This window comes from Pithys albifrons, chromosome 14 (genome assembly GCF_047495875.1).
Source record: "Pithys albifrons albifrons isolate INPA30051 chromosome 14, PitAlb_v1, whole genome shotgun sequence".
NCBI classification, from domain to species: domain Eukaryota; kingdom Metazoa; phylum Chordata; class Aves; order Passeriformes; family Thamnophilidae; genus Pithys; species Pithys albifrons.
In genome coordinates this window covers 21,421,929-21,436,385 of record NC_092471.1, presented here as the reverse complement: position 1 = coordinate 21,436,385, position 14,457 = coordinate 21,421,929, and the positions used below count along the sequence as shown (strand labels likewise).

At 50.6% G+C, this 14,457-nt stretch overlaps 1 protein-coding gene across 1 annotated transcript in view; it reads left to right on the top strand.

The window, feature by feature from the left end:
* The window catches only part of MID2 (midline 2), an 83,921-nt gene that overhangs the window by 14,028 nt on the left and 55,436 nt on the right, over positions 1 to 14,457 (top strand). The window contains exon 2 of the mRNA XM_071569461.1: positions 4,704 to 5,425. Within this exon, the coding sequence (XP_071425562.1) occupies positions 4,760 to 5,425 (666 nt within the window). The 5' untranslated portion in view covers positions 4,704 to 4,759. The remainder of the gene's footprint in view (positions 1 to 4,703; positions 5,426 to 14,457) is intronic.

Below are 14,457 nucleotides of genomic sequence, written 5' to 3'. Positions count from 1 at the left end.
TGACATAGGCCCATCCCAAGGACAGATTCAGGGCAGTTGGTTGGGAAGGGTGATGCTGGCAGGGGTGCTGTGTCATTGACAGGGCATGGGGAGCTGAGGAGGGACTCTATCCCCCAAATCAGGGAGTGGGTCCTTGCTGCCGTGGGAGCTGCACTGGGCAGACCAGGCTCCTTGAGAACAGGATGTGGCTGCTGGATGGGGTGTTCTGTCCTCCCGTCAGCAGTGATCCAGTTTTGAGCAAATTTTCCCAAGGACAACAAAAAGCACAGAGACAACTGCTGCCCAGCTTTTGTATCCTGCTGTCGCTGAGCCAATTAAGGAAAGGGTTGCCATATTTTATTATTTTTTTTGTTAATGCATGGGTGGAGAAACATAGCTCTTCTAAAGCCTCATTCTTGGAAGGGGTTGAGCAATCTGGGCTGGAGCTTTTTAGGGGGAAGGGAACTAAAAAAGGGGGAGGGGGAATGTCTTGGTTTGAGGGGAAAAACTAAAATGTTTACCCACAAGTGGGGGAGGGGGCCTTTTTCACAATAATCACGCTACTCTTTATCAAATTTAAGAAAAGGAATTTTAATACAAGAAGAATAACTGTCCTTAACTGCTATAAATATATATATATATGTAGGTGTAGGTATAACTATAAGCAGACTAGAGCAAATTACTTCTCTAACACTACAGAGGAAAAACAAACAAAACAACAACTCCCCCAACAATAACCCCTCACAACAACAAGTTTCTTTCGGGAGAAGAGTTATACTTACGGCAGTATCAGTATCACAGCCCGGCTGGCTGCGGAGTGAGTTTCCAGTCCCTCTCCAGCGAGACAGACGAGTGGTGAGCTCTCAGATGAACTCTGTCTCTTCCCCCTGTGTTCCCTGTCCAAGAACCAGAAACACGAGCGCCCAAAAGCAGTCCCGGGCCAGGCAGCAGCCAGGAGCCGGCTTCTCCTCTACCCAGCACACACACACAAAACTCGCAGCTGTGTGTAGTCCCCAAGAACAAAAGAGACAAACCTGCCCCCACCCAAATGATCAGCAGTTAACTACTTTTTTGTTAACTACTGGCATGGGCAGTTAGTGGCAGGGGAGGGAATTTACATAATAATTCCAAACTACAACAGGGAAAAAAGGGGAGGAAGAGAGAAAATCAATAAATAATCACACATGGTGTGGAAAATACCAACCTGCACAGTTAGCATTTGTCAGAGCAAGTCTGGATATCCATGGAGCTCTGAAAGCTGGCCAAGCTCTGCCCAGGGTTTGTGCTTGAGGAGATCAGAGGGAATTTTGGGTGGACTTAGAAGGCATGGGTAAAACTGGGGGCTGGATGGTGTCGAAGGGGGAAGTGTGAATTTTGGGCTGGTTGTCCTTGGTCTCAGGTAATGTACACTGGGATGTCCCCCTCAGGTATGGATGAGGTGATGTGAGTGGCATCTCCTCCTTCCATGTCTCTCCATCTTTCTTCCTTTGCTGTCAAACCTCTACATCAATCCCAATGAGCCTCTGAGCTTGAGGCAGTGATGAAGAATGTTTGGCTTTGATCTTGTGAAAATAACAATTTGTGAAAATCAGCAGGGGAACCTTTGTGTCCAACAACCTTTGGTGTAACTTGCTAAGGGTATCCTGTGCACCCCTGAGGCTCACCACGCTCCTGCTGCTCTGGGTTGACATGTGGCTTTTGGAGTCCATCTGTGCTGGAAGTAAAACCAGACGCTGTATCCTAGAGGGCCTGGCACTGGCTCTGCAGCACCCACAGCTTTGCTCACCCTGGGGTTCACGGCCTTCCCCCATCTCTTTTGTTTTGTTAATCATTGATTTATATATTATAATTTTTATTTATTATGATTATTTTCTCTCTTTCCCTTGGTTTTTGGGCAAAGCTCAAATTAAAACAAAAAAAATGTTTGATTTTATATTAGTGTCATTAACCTGCTGCTGCAGCTCGTTGTCACAGCCCAGCTTGGCCAGGGCCACTCACCCTCAGGCAAAAGTGACACGGAGCTGTCTGTAAACAGTGTTAATATTTTATGACTTTTATATTTAGTGAGTTAACGACTCTAAAGAAAGCAGATTTTAATCTAATCAACTATTCCTTGTGCTGCGTCAATCCTGGACATCAAAGAGAACATCAAAGTGAGAGGCATGAAAGGCTCTGAGGGCAGCTCAGCTGCTTTGCCAGGTGCTGCATCTCAGAGCAGATGCCTCCTCCGAGGGGGCTCCTGCACCTCCAGGCAGGCTCCTGTACCTGCTCCCATGCTGCCTCCAGGCACGCTCCTGTGCCTCCTCCCGCACTTCCAAGTAGGCTCCTGCATCTGCTTCTGTCCCAGCACCTGGGTTCTGAGGCTCTTCTTGGATATGTCACAGGTAAAAGCTGTTTTCCTAGCAAGGAAAACAAGATTAATGTAAAAACTTGGTAACAAAGCCAAAGGCTGCTTAAACTTTTTGCATCGTTTTCCCTCGGATGGCAGCGGAGCTGGATGCAAAACAGAATGTTGGATGTGGGAGCTTGCAGGAACATGAGTTGGTGCTCCGTGGGACTGGCCCAGCAACAGGCAACTCAACTCTGGCAAGGCATTAGGGAGCCTCACACCAATCCTGATTTTTAAATTGTTTTCCCAGTCTTGGTCAGGCTTTGAACCAAGTCTTTTCTTACCCTTCTTTCTTTTTTCCCATTGTGTTTGCTGACTGGAGAGAATCCATGGAATACACTGGGAGGTGAAAGGGGCTGTGCCCCCCAGGCTGGAGTTGTGAGTGCAGTGAGGTGTTGGGCTCTTAGGGCAAGGCAGCCGCTGTGTCCAGAGCATCCCAGCAAAGGACCAGTGTGGGAGATTTTACAGCTCAAGTGCCCAAGGGCAGTGCTAGGAGGTGCTGCAGTGCTGGTGATGGAGGTGTCATGGCTGGGCACTGGGATCCTCTCTTACCCTGCCAGACCTGGGGCACAGGGGAGCCCTGCAGATCCAGGGACAACTGCAGCAGAGTGCAAGTGGCTGGGCAGAGGGCTAGGAACGTTTCCTCCCCACCGTTTTCCCATGTCTGTGGTGGGCTCTGAGGCTTGAGAAAGGCTCCAGGGGCCACAGAGAGGAAACTGCCAGGAGCCTTTGTGCTCCTCTGCTTGTTTAGACATGGCTACTTCTCCACTGTCTCTCTTGGGGAAAAGAAAAATAATTTTAAAGAAAGTGTTAGGGCAGCAGAAGCTGCTACAGCTTGAACATACTGAAATACCCAGCGGATTAATTTTATAAGCCCCTTGAGCTGGTTCAGGGAAGAGCTTAAGGTCTCCTCCAGGCACTTGCAAATCCCATTTCAGGCAATTGGGACGAGATAGTGTGATGGGATGGGTGCAATGGAAGGACTGGGTGTGATGGGATGGGGGTGTGCGGGTTCCAGTGAGGCACCTGTGCAGTTTGCCATTTGCAGGTGCTGGCAGCAGCCTGGGGCTTCCAGCAGCCAGACCCTCTCCTACTGCTGGTTCATCTTCCCCCACAACCCTTTCTCATAGAATCCTATAAAGGTTTGTGTTGGAAGGACCTTAAAGCTCATCGAGTTCCACCCCCTGCCATAGGCAGAGACACCTTCCACTAGACCAGGTTGCTCGAAGCCCCATCCAACCTGGCACTGCACTTCCAGAGATGGAGCAGCCACAACTTCTCTAGGCAACCTGTGCTTATCTCCATGTCTGTTACAAGGGATATCACAGTCGCCATTGCTTGGAGCTTCTGGGCCGAGAAGACCAGGAGGCAGCACATGTGCACTGGGTGGTGGGGATAAGAAATGAGAGATTGGATCCAGTTCCATGTCACCATGTGAGAGGTGTTTGGGAACACGCTAGGATGCCAGCAGAGGCTGAGCAGTGCTCAAGGTGCAGCTCCTGGTGCTCTGCAAACCGGAGCTGTGAGCAGCAGGTTGAGTTGCTTGCTGGGAGCTCTTTTCCACCTCATGCAAGGGAAGGGAGCTAAAAATACAGCTTGTTTGCTTCCAGCTGCAGTTAATTTGGGCATCCCTGGCTGTTGTGAAGTGCAGTGGAGGACAGCCAGTGATGGAAGGTTGCCGACTGTAATTTTGCTGCTCTGCCCTCCCCACCCTACTCCAAAAAGCAATGGCTGAGAAAAGCAGGGAGCAAGATGGGCTGTTAAGAACTCCTGACTCACTCTGCTCAGAGTTTCCAGGACATGAGTCACCTTTTCCCCTTCACCAAAAGCAGGCAGGCCTGGAGTTGCTGGAGGGGATATTCAGAGGCTTACCTCCATGCAGCCCCTCTGCATGGAAAGTCAGCATGGCCCTGCCCTGGTCCTGGACAGCACTCAGCAACACAAACATGAAATAATGTGATTTCTCATGGTTTTGTCTCCAGCCTTGTGGTCCAGGTCCTTCCCTGACTGGGCTGGAAGGTGTCAGTGGAGCTGCTGCTGCACATCTCCCATCTCCTCCATACAGCTCCTGTCCCACAGCATCTCTGGGCACTTCTCCATGCTGGTGGTTTGTCTCAGGGGGACAGTGGGATGAGACACCCCCAGTGAGAGGCTTCACCTGCACTGGTGCACTTGCAGAGGCCTGGTTGGGTTGTAGTGACAGTATTGCAAGGTAAAGAGTGTCGGGGTGTTGCAGGGGTGATGTGTCTGACTCGCCTGGGTGCCTGTTACTGGAGGAGAGGAGCTGCCCAGGAGAGTTGCTGCTGTCTCATGTCTCTGTTCTGCTCCTGCTCAGGTTCCTGACCACCGTCCCTGGTTTTTCATGCTGGATCAGGATCGTGTTAACTAAAGATGGAAACACTGGAGTCAGAATTGACCTGTCCAATCTGCCTGGAGTTATTTGAGGACCCTCTCCTGCTGCCCTGTGCCCACAGCCTCTGCTTCAGCTGCGCCCACCGCATCCTAGTGTCCAGCTGCTCCTCCAACGAGTCCATTGAGCCCATCACCGCCTTCCAGTGCCCCACCTGCCGCTATGTCATCTCCCTCAACCACCGGGGCCTGGAGGGCCTCAAGAGAAATGTGACCCTGCAGAACATCATAGACCGCTTCCAGAAGGCATCCCTGAGCGGTCCCAACTCCCCCAGCGAGAGCCGCCGCGAGAGGACCTACCGCAACAGCCCTACCATGTCCATGGCCAGTGAGAGGATCGCCTGCCAGTTCTGCGAGCAGGACCCCCCCCGGGATGCTGTCAAGACCTGCATCACCTGCGAGGTGTCCTACTGTGACCGCTGCCTGCGGGCCACCCACCCCAACAAGAAGCCTTTCACCAGCCACCGGCTGGTGGAGCCGGTGCCCGACGCGCACTTCCGTGGACTCACGTGCCTGGAGCACGAGAACGAAAAGGTGAACATGTACTGTGTCACTGATGACCAGCTCATCTGTGCCTTATGTAAACTGGTGGGCCGCCACCGGGACCACCAAGTGGCATCGCTCAGCGATCGCTTCGAGAAGCTGAAGGTAAGGAACTGATGTGGCCGTGGCAGTGCATTCATCCACAGGGGCTGTGCCTGCCAGTGACAGTGCTCAGGGCAGGGGCGCGTTCCAGGTGCCCCAAGCAGCACCTCATATTTAAGTGAAACAGCTCCTGAAGGATCTGTGGGATGCAACTAGTGGTCTCCTCTGATGCCGTGGTACCAGGAGGCTGAGTTGGGTCTTGGTCGTGCCATTAGGGCAAAGTCTTTGTTATTTTATTTTCTCCTGCTGGCATGTGTGTGCCAAGTCTGGGTGTTGGACCTTTTTCCCAAATGCCATTAGGCTCCCAGGTGTCAGTGTTGCTTTGCCTTGTCCCCTGGGAGAGCTGGGATGGCAGAGTGTCCTGGGAGACCTGTGGCACCATCCCATAAGGCTGTAGCCCTCAGGCCGTGCCTGCTCAGCCCTCTTGGAGGATGGGAGCAGGACAGGTTGAACTGTGGGCATTTCCTTTGGAAAAGTTGGTCCCCATAGTCTCCTAGTCCACAGGCTGCAGCATGTGGAAACCTCCCACTGTCTATAAATCCTTCCCTGCAGGCTCTCCCTGTGCCTGAGGACCACTGAGCCCTGGGAAGTGCTCCAGGAATGCTTTTGTGACCCCCTTGAGTCAGCTTGCTCAGAGCTTCTCCACTGTGAGAGAAAAGGCTCAGGCTCTGGGGAGTAAGAGGAATGAATTGGCTGGGAGCAGCCTTGGGAATGCTGGTGGGTGAAGAACTGGACATGAGCTGGAACCTCTTTGCTAGGAAGAAAAGGCTGCAATGGTTGGTTTGTTCAGCCTGGAGAAGAGAAGGCTGCAGGTAGACATTAGAGCCTCTTGCAGTGCATAAAGGGACTTCAAGAGAGCTGCAGTGAGACTTTGAACAAGGGCACAGAGTGACAGGACAAGGGGGAATGGCTTCACACTGCCAGGGGGCAGGGTTAGATCAGAGATTAGGGAGTAATTCTTTCCTGTGAGGATGGTGAGGCCTAGGCACAGACTGCCCAAAGAAGATGTGGCTGCTCAATCCCTGGAAGTGTTCAAGGCCAGGTTGGGCAGAGCTTGGAGCAACCTGGTGTAGTGTAGTTGTCCATGGCAGGGGTTTGGATTGTGTGGTCTCTGGATGCCACTCCTAACCCAAATCCTTCTGTGATCCTATGAGGCAGTGTTGGAGCTTCCCAAGTGTGTCAAACTCCACTTGTCCTTCACCCTCCCATTGGGATCTCAGCATTTTGGCTCCTTGCAGATGCCATCCTTGAGAGGGCTGGCCTGAGCACTTCTGTGTCTCTGAGAAAGACCTTGCCTAGGGAAGAGAAAGTGGCTGAATGCTGACCAGGATTTCAAGGCTTCTGAAGATCTCCCCATGATCCCCATGTCTGGGTTGTCACTTCCAGTGAAGCATTTCCAGCAGCGGGAGCTTTTTCTCTAGGACAGCCCACCTTTTCCATCCTAATCCCCCTGGGCTACAGTGGCAGAAGTAAGTGATGGATCTCCAGCCCCTTCACTTGTGGCACATACTGATCTGAGTTAGTTACTTTTCTGCTGCTCTTCAGGTGCGAACTAACAAACTTCCCAGGATCCCTTCAGAACACTGTGAAGCTCAATCTTTATGCAGAGGCTGTGGTTGCAGTGAATGTGATGTGAACTTGCATGGGTGATGTTTGCCCTGTATAAACTTTGAAATCCCTCTCTGTCCCCTGTGAATTCTGGATGAGCTTGCAGAGCGCTTTTAATTCCTTTTTTTTTAAATATGAAGAAAACTACAACAGGTCCCATCTGAGGTCACACTGGTGAGGTTCCCATTAGAATTCTACTCATGCTTTTCCCAGCTGCTGCTTCCTTGGTCCTTTCTCCCTTCATATGCCAGGGTCGTTCTGTCCCAAAAGTGTCTTTCTTGGCTCTTTTTGCTGTTTTGTGTTCGGAACAAAACCACTCTCTCCACTCTCATGGATTTTGAAGGCAGAAGGATTACTTCTGCTGCCCCAGCAAAAGTGCAGACAATGAGGGGTTTTTGTGCAGACCAGATTTTTTTTTCTTTTTTCTTTGTTTTTAAGCACACTGATGCCTGGAAAGAAATCTTCCTAGATGTCCAGTTTTCTGTGCTGGTTTCCCATCTGGTCCTCTCCAAACTCTCCCAAATCCTCTGTGAGGTGCTCAATGCTGTGACTAAATGCCCATGACAGCATGAGGAACGGGCAGTGAGATGTCTTGGTTGTTGTTTCGTTGCTCCCTGTGTTCCAGACACAAGGTTTAGCTTTGGGTCAGTGCTGCCAAATGGGGCCTGGGAGGAGCTGGGATTTGCCTGCAGCCCCTGATGTGCCCATCTTCCATCACATCATGCCTCACCTCAGCTTTCTCGGTGCATGGAGCCATGCCAGCAGCCCTGTCTGTAGTGCAGGATGTTCTTTTTCCATGAGGAAATGCTTGCAGATTGGAAAGCTTCAAAAGCAATGACTGTGTATGTTTCCATGCAATAAAACCTGGGCAGAGAAATTAAAACCTTGGAATATTCCTCCCTGATCTGGCCCATGCCAGCCAGGCAAATCCATCTGAGGAAGCTTTGCACGTTGCCAGAACACCATTTTTTTTCCTTTTAAATAACAGTCTGAAGTGATTTTGGCTGTGGAGAGAAGCTCTCCTCTGCTGCAAACATTCTTCCTGTGCTGTTCATCCTATCCAGCTCCCTGCTCACTGCAGGGCTGGAGCTGGGTGGGGAGCAGGGCTGAGGGTGGCCACAGTTACCTTGGGGGTACCTCTTTGTGTCGTTCCTCTGGCTCGTTCTGTAGCACATCCCTGCCTCTGATTGTGCATTGATTGAGCTGGTTTTGTGTCTCTTTTCCTAACCCTTTACCTCGGCTGCAGGAATTGCTTGGCATTGATATTGGGCTTCACCAGCAAAGCCAATGTTTGCTTTAGCATCTTGCACCATCTCCTCACACGGCCTCAGTCCACTGCTCCAGCCACCACACACTCCCTAGCAGTGCGCAAAATCCTTGCAAGTACCTGAAATAGTTGAAATCCTTAAAAATGTGCTGGTAGGATGCTGCTGCTGCCTCCCACAGGCCTGCCCTGTGTCCTGTGGCCAGGGCAGTGCTCTGCCCCTCTGTCCCCACCCCAGAATGTTGTCAGTGAGCTCTGTGGCAGCTCCCAGAGCTCCATGACACACTCGGGCAGCCAGCAGTGAACTGATGCGCTTAATCCCTGGCTTTGATCCTGCAGCTCGAGTGAGTTGGAAATGCCTTTCAAGTTGGATTTTTGTGATGGGAAATAGGGTTTTTGAAGTGAGTAACTTCCTGTCTTCTCGGCCGTGGCAGATGAACCTCAGGACTTAAGTGGTGGGGCCAGTTCTGCGCACGCTGAGCCTCACCTAAAATCCACTGCGCAGGCTGGAAGGGCACACCCACATGGGGACAGCCCTTCCCAAATCTTCGTTGGCGAAGCTGAGCCACACACACACACACAAACTTCCTGTTTTCAGAAGAGCTGTGCTTGTCGCAGAAATCTTTGGTGGGGAATTCTTTTTCTCTCTTTAGAAGAGCTGAATACCTGAAACTGGACTGTTGTGTGTAAACCAGAAACCTCCTCCCAGTATTCCCTTTTCCTCCAAGCTGGTTTTACATGCAAAGTCTCCAGCATGTGTCAGCAGCCTGACTTCATGTGCATGCTCTGCAGTGATCCATCTGTACTGTATTAGACACCCCCACACATTTTAGGAACCATCTTTAATATCTTTAAACCCTTTAACATGTTTGATGGGTTTATTTTGTGCATCCTCAACTCTGCCTGTTCATGTTCTAAAGATTCTGGCCACTGTAAGCAGTTTTCAGGATTTAAGCAGGGATCACATGGATGCTGGGGAGGATGGGGCAAAGACTGGAGCACTGAGGCATGTCTTAAGAGCTTCCTGAAGCTGGGATGCCTGGGAAGGTTCATGTCAAAGGTTATCAGTTGCAGAGACTGTGAGGGAAGGAAACAACAGCTCCTGGTGTAGGAAAGTATCTGTAACGGAGCAGCTGTTTCCCAGTGCTGTGCTGAGGTGCTTGGAGAGCTATGGAGATAATGGGAGGTGAAATACTGGTAGCAGCATCCCACAGGCAAAGGCAAGCATGGGGTGATGCAAGGATGAGGTGAGGAGTGTGAAGGTGGACCTGAGTTAACATGGCATATTTGAAAGCATTGTTCTATCTCTTATGCTCCTGCAGCCCACCCTCAAGGTCACTGCCTGCCCTGAGCCACCCCCACTGTGAGCTCTCAGAGGTCCTGGGGTGCCACCTGAGTGTGTCATTTGGGGCATGCTCTGCTCTGCGTGTCCTTGCTCAGCTGTGCAGGTGAAGGTGTTATTATTTCTTTTCACATTTGTATATATGTGTGTTATATTCTGTTTTAAATTTTCTTTTCTTCTGTGTAAATATAAAATCCTTGCAATTTCAAAGTTCCATTTCTAGGTTTTCCCCATCTGCCTCCCTCCCCTCCCCTCCCCAACCCCCCTCCCCTCCCCAACCCCCCTCCCCTCCCCAACCCCCCTCCCCTCCCCAAGCCCCCTCCCCTCCCCAACCCCCCTACCCCCCTTGCCCCCCCTTCCCTCCCCCCCCTCTCCTCCCCCCTCTTCTTCCACCACCCCTTCCCTCCCTTTCCTTTCGAGGGCGATTCTTACACTTTGTATTGGGAAGTTGGCATTTTGCCAAGCTAAACCATAACAACTGCTTGACTTGCTGTCCCATAGAGCACCTTGTGTGATGGGTGAAGTATCCACTGGCAGCATGGACCAGACTGGCTCCTTGGTGGTGTTTGCCTTTGCTACCCAAAAATTTTCTATGATGAGAGTGCTAAAACACTGGCACAGGTCACCCAGAGAAGCTGTGGCTGTCTCATCTCTGGAAGTGTTCAAGGCCAGGGTGAACAGGATGTGGGGCAACCTGGTCTAGAAGGTGTCCCTGCCCATGGCAGGGAAGTGGACTAGATGGTCTGAGGTCCCTTCCAACCCAAACCATTCCACTATTCTCTGATTTCTCAGTCCAACAGGCAGCACCCAGCACTCTGTCTGTGTGAGCTTGACTGGGAGTAGTCCAAATACATCAGGATGTTGGTGCTTGTTTTCCCTCTCTGGGTTCAGGAGGGGTCGAGATGTTGAGTGCACTCAGTGACAAAGTCATCCACTGGCTTGGCTCTCTGGCTGCAAATCAACATTAAAGATGAAATTAAAACTGTGTGTAGATTAAGAGCAAAACTAATGGCCTGACCTAGATACAGTGAGTACCCAGGACAGAAATGCATTATCTGCTGAGTGAAATCTCAGCCAATTATAAATTCAGATTGCTTGAAACTCCTAATTACCATCCTCTCTTCGGTGCCTCCTTCAGTTCCTGCCTGTGCTACAGTGCTGCTGCTGTGCCAGGGCCAACATAGGGTTAGGCAGAGGGAAGAAAGAAGGGGTCTCTGCAGAGCTTCAGCTGGCTCTTCCATCCATTATTTGTGGTGGAAGGAGTGTTCGAAGAAAGGATTTTGCCTTAATTATTGTCTGCTGTCCGTGTCTTCTCGGTGAGCTCTGCTCCCTTTGAGGAGCCAGAGAAAGGGCGAGCTCCGAGGAGGCTTTTCCTCTGCTGTTGCTGAGGCTTCTGTAGATTGGAAATATGCAAAAGAAAAAGTGTTTTGTAACACTTACATCCTCCCTCTGCTGGAGAAAGAGGCATGAGCCAGGTGGAAATCCCATCCTCTGTTACCTGTTGGAGCGACGCTGCCTCCCATAGGGCTGTGAGTGGGACCAGGATTAACAAAACCTCCCAGTGCAGAGAGCTGGTAGTAATTCTAAGGCTTTTAGGAGAGTGGTGGGGTAGAAAATTGAGGAAAACCCTCTGTCATGCTGCCACGTGGAACTGTTCACCTGGGAGCTGCGCGTGTGTTCCCACTAGCACTGGATGAGTCACAGATTGCTACTTGATTTATAATTTACTGCACTGCCATGGGGCTCAGAGGAATTTTGGTGTGTGTATCTGTATTCCTCCACCCCAAGAAGAGTCAGCTAAGGACGAGGGCTGCAGTTGTGACTGCTGAGACTCCCACACAGCAGATGGGGGCAGTTCCCAGCAGGAACACAGCTTTGCTGTTGCCGGGAACTGTCAGCCCCTTAGCACCGAACCAGACGTGCTTTTGCTGCTTCCCTTCCAGACCCCTTGGACAAGGGACACAGGCCCAGTTGAGACTTGCTCCAGGCTGATGGTGGTGGGGGCTGGAATGCCCCACTGCTGTGGGCATGGTGGGAGAGGATATATGGTCCCCACGGGTGCTGTAGTCCCAAGAGTGTGGGCAGGGGCATTTTTGCTCACTTCCTCCTGGCCACAGTTCAAGCTCCCCGACAACACTGGGTCTTTGTAGTTATCTCAGGGCACGTTTGTCTTCTAGTGATCTCCCTGAGCAGGGGGACCTGTGCCACATACCAGGGTCCCCACCACAGGGTTCTCATCCCTGTTGCTGCCCTCTCAGTGGCAGAGCAGCGAGTGCTCATCTGATACTGAACACCCAGAATATCATCCTGCCTCATCCCTGATTCAGCCTGCTTAAATATTGATCGTTTGGAGGTCACAGGGGCCAGGAATCAGCACTGAAGGCTGGGATCTTTGATTTTTTTCTTCTCAAAATTCTGCTTTTTGGGGAGGGTTTGGATTTTTTTTCTTATTAAACTAAGCTATTATGGGGATTGAGATAGCAAAGCTACAAAACTGCATTGGTTAGATTAATCTCTTGCTTTTTCCAAACCTAAATTCACATCCAAGATAATTTCAATGTTGCTATCTCAAGAGCAGCTTGAGCTAGAAAATGAAAGCATAAAGCTGTGTGAAAATCATTCAGTGATGCTGTTGGGATGAGGCTGGAGGATTAATTTTCAGCCTTAGCATCCTGGGCAGGCCAGGACTGTAGTCTGAGGTCTGTGGAGGGAGAAAGATGGTTGGCAGATAAGGTTATTTTTAAATAACAGGTGTCACCTTCTTTGATCAAAGTCTACCCCCCAAAATGCCCTAATTTTGGAAAGTGACTGGTATCAACCTGTTCACCCATTGCATCAGCCTCAAGCAGTAGGAAGTGATGAAGGTGATGCATGGTTAAGTATGTGAATGAATTCCACCCTTTTTGGGCTTGATAAACCAAAATTTGTGGTTCTTACCAGCTCTGTGAGTGTGGAGACAGTGGGGTGCAAGAGCTGAGGGGCAGATGAGGCTACTGGGGCTGCTGGGCTTGGAAGGTTGATTTACTCTGGGAAGATGAAGGCACCAAGGAAGGTACTGTTAACCCTGTGTCTGGTGGTGCTGGGTCCAGACCCCTCAGTGAAGGGATGGGGAGAAGGTGAGTGGCTGAGCCCATCACAGGAAGGTTCAAGGAGCAAGGGAAGGGCAGGTGGGGAGTGTCAGCCTTGGCCCCTTACTATGGGAGACCTCTTGCTTGTATAGTTGTCAGTGTTTGATGGGACAGGGTCTGCTGAGAGCATTGGGGCTGCAGTCTCCCAGCTTTCCACTCAGGCTTTCAGCAAGCAACAGTGGAGCATCAGATGTGCCTTCAAAAGCACAAAGAGGAGGGATGAAAGACCCTGAACCTTTTGCCATCATCACTGGCAGCACGGTCACAGTGAGCCTGGAGGAGCCAGGGATGTTGTGAGGGAAGGAGATTTCTTAGTGCAGCCAGAACCTGGGCTGTATAGCCCTTTGTGGGGACTTGAAAACTGCCAGGAAAATGAAGAATGAGCAGAGCAAAGTCTCTGGTCCTCACTTCCCTGGAGAGGGATCTGTCCATGGGCGGTGCCATGTCCATGCTGGTCCTTCAGCCATGACCGCGGAGTTTTTGAAGCCAGTTGATGTACCCATCAACCTTAATCTTTGCTCTACTCCTCCCTTGGTACATGATTTCACAGATTATTGTCTTTTCCCCTCTGTTAACAGACTTGTTAACAATACAGACACTTTTATGTTAGTTTTCTGTGTTAACATCTCTCTGGATGCCTCAATTCTGTGTTATCTTTTGCAGTTTCTGAATTTCCATTCAGTCCTGATTCTTCTCTCCATGGTTTTTCTGCAATACAAACTCTGTGAGGTAGAACGTACCCCTGTGCGTGCCATTTCCTTCCCAGAACGGGAACTTCTGCTTCCTGAAACCACTGTGAGCCATGTTCTTTTCAAGGCTTCTGCTTTGTGGCTGTTTGAAGGGTGTGAGCTGAGCATCAGTTCTTTTACTTCTGCATTTTAAAATAAATTTAAAAAATAATAATGAGAAGTATTAGTGCGACTCTAGGTCCCATGGGAAGTGCCAGCAGTGGCAGGTTCCCTGTGTGGGAGGTGATGCTCTACCAGCTCAGCTGTGCCTGGTGGTCGATCCCTGGGGGACTGTTTCTTGGCATCCTTAGGTACATTTTCTGATCGTGGTGTTCCTGGAAGCTGGGTTTGCTCCTTGCAGTTTCACCCTTTGCCCAAGGGCAGAACGCTGTTGGTCCTCAACTCCTCTGCAGTGCTCCTACTTCCAGCAACCTCGTGCCACCTATGCCCTTTTTTCCCTTTTTTTTTCCTTCAGAACTTTTTGAGTTTTCCGTTTCTGAACATGTAGGTGTGTTTCCCTTGCAACACTTGTATCCCAAAATGTGTCCTTGTGTTTCTGCAGCAGGGTCTGGTTACCTGTCTGCTTTGCCCTCCCATAGCTGCAGGTTATTGAGCAGAAACACCTCCCTTGCAGGTGACCCTCCTGCTTTGAGGGTCTGAGGGGAGTGCAAGTCTCCATCCTCCTCTGTCCAGGGGATGTGTTATTGGAGAGCTCATGGCCTCTGCATTTTCCGCTTTATTTGGATCTTTTCTCTCTTTCTGCTCCTGGCACTTTAGCCATGTCAGTGACAAGCCTGTAGTACACAGAGCTTGACAGGATGGGGTGAGGGGTCTCAGGCTGCTTGTGCTGGAAGGTGCTGCCCTGTGAGGACCCTCATTTTAGGGAAACGAAGTCCTTTTTCTTTTTAAAAAAGTGCTTAGCCAGCAGTTTTGGAGGGCATAGCCCTGCTTTTGGAGGCTAGGCA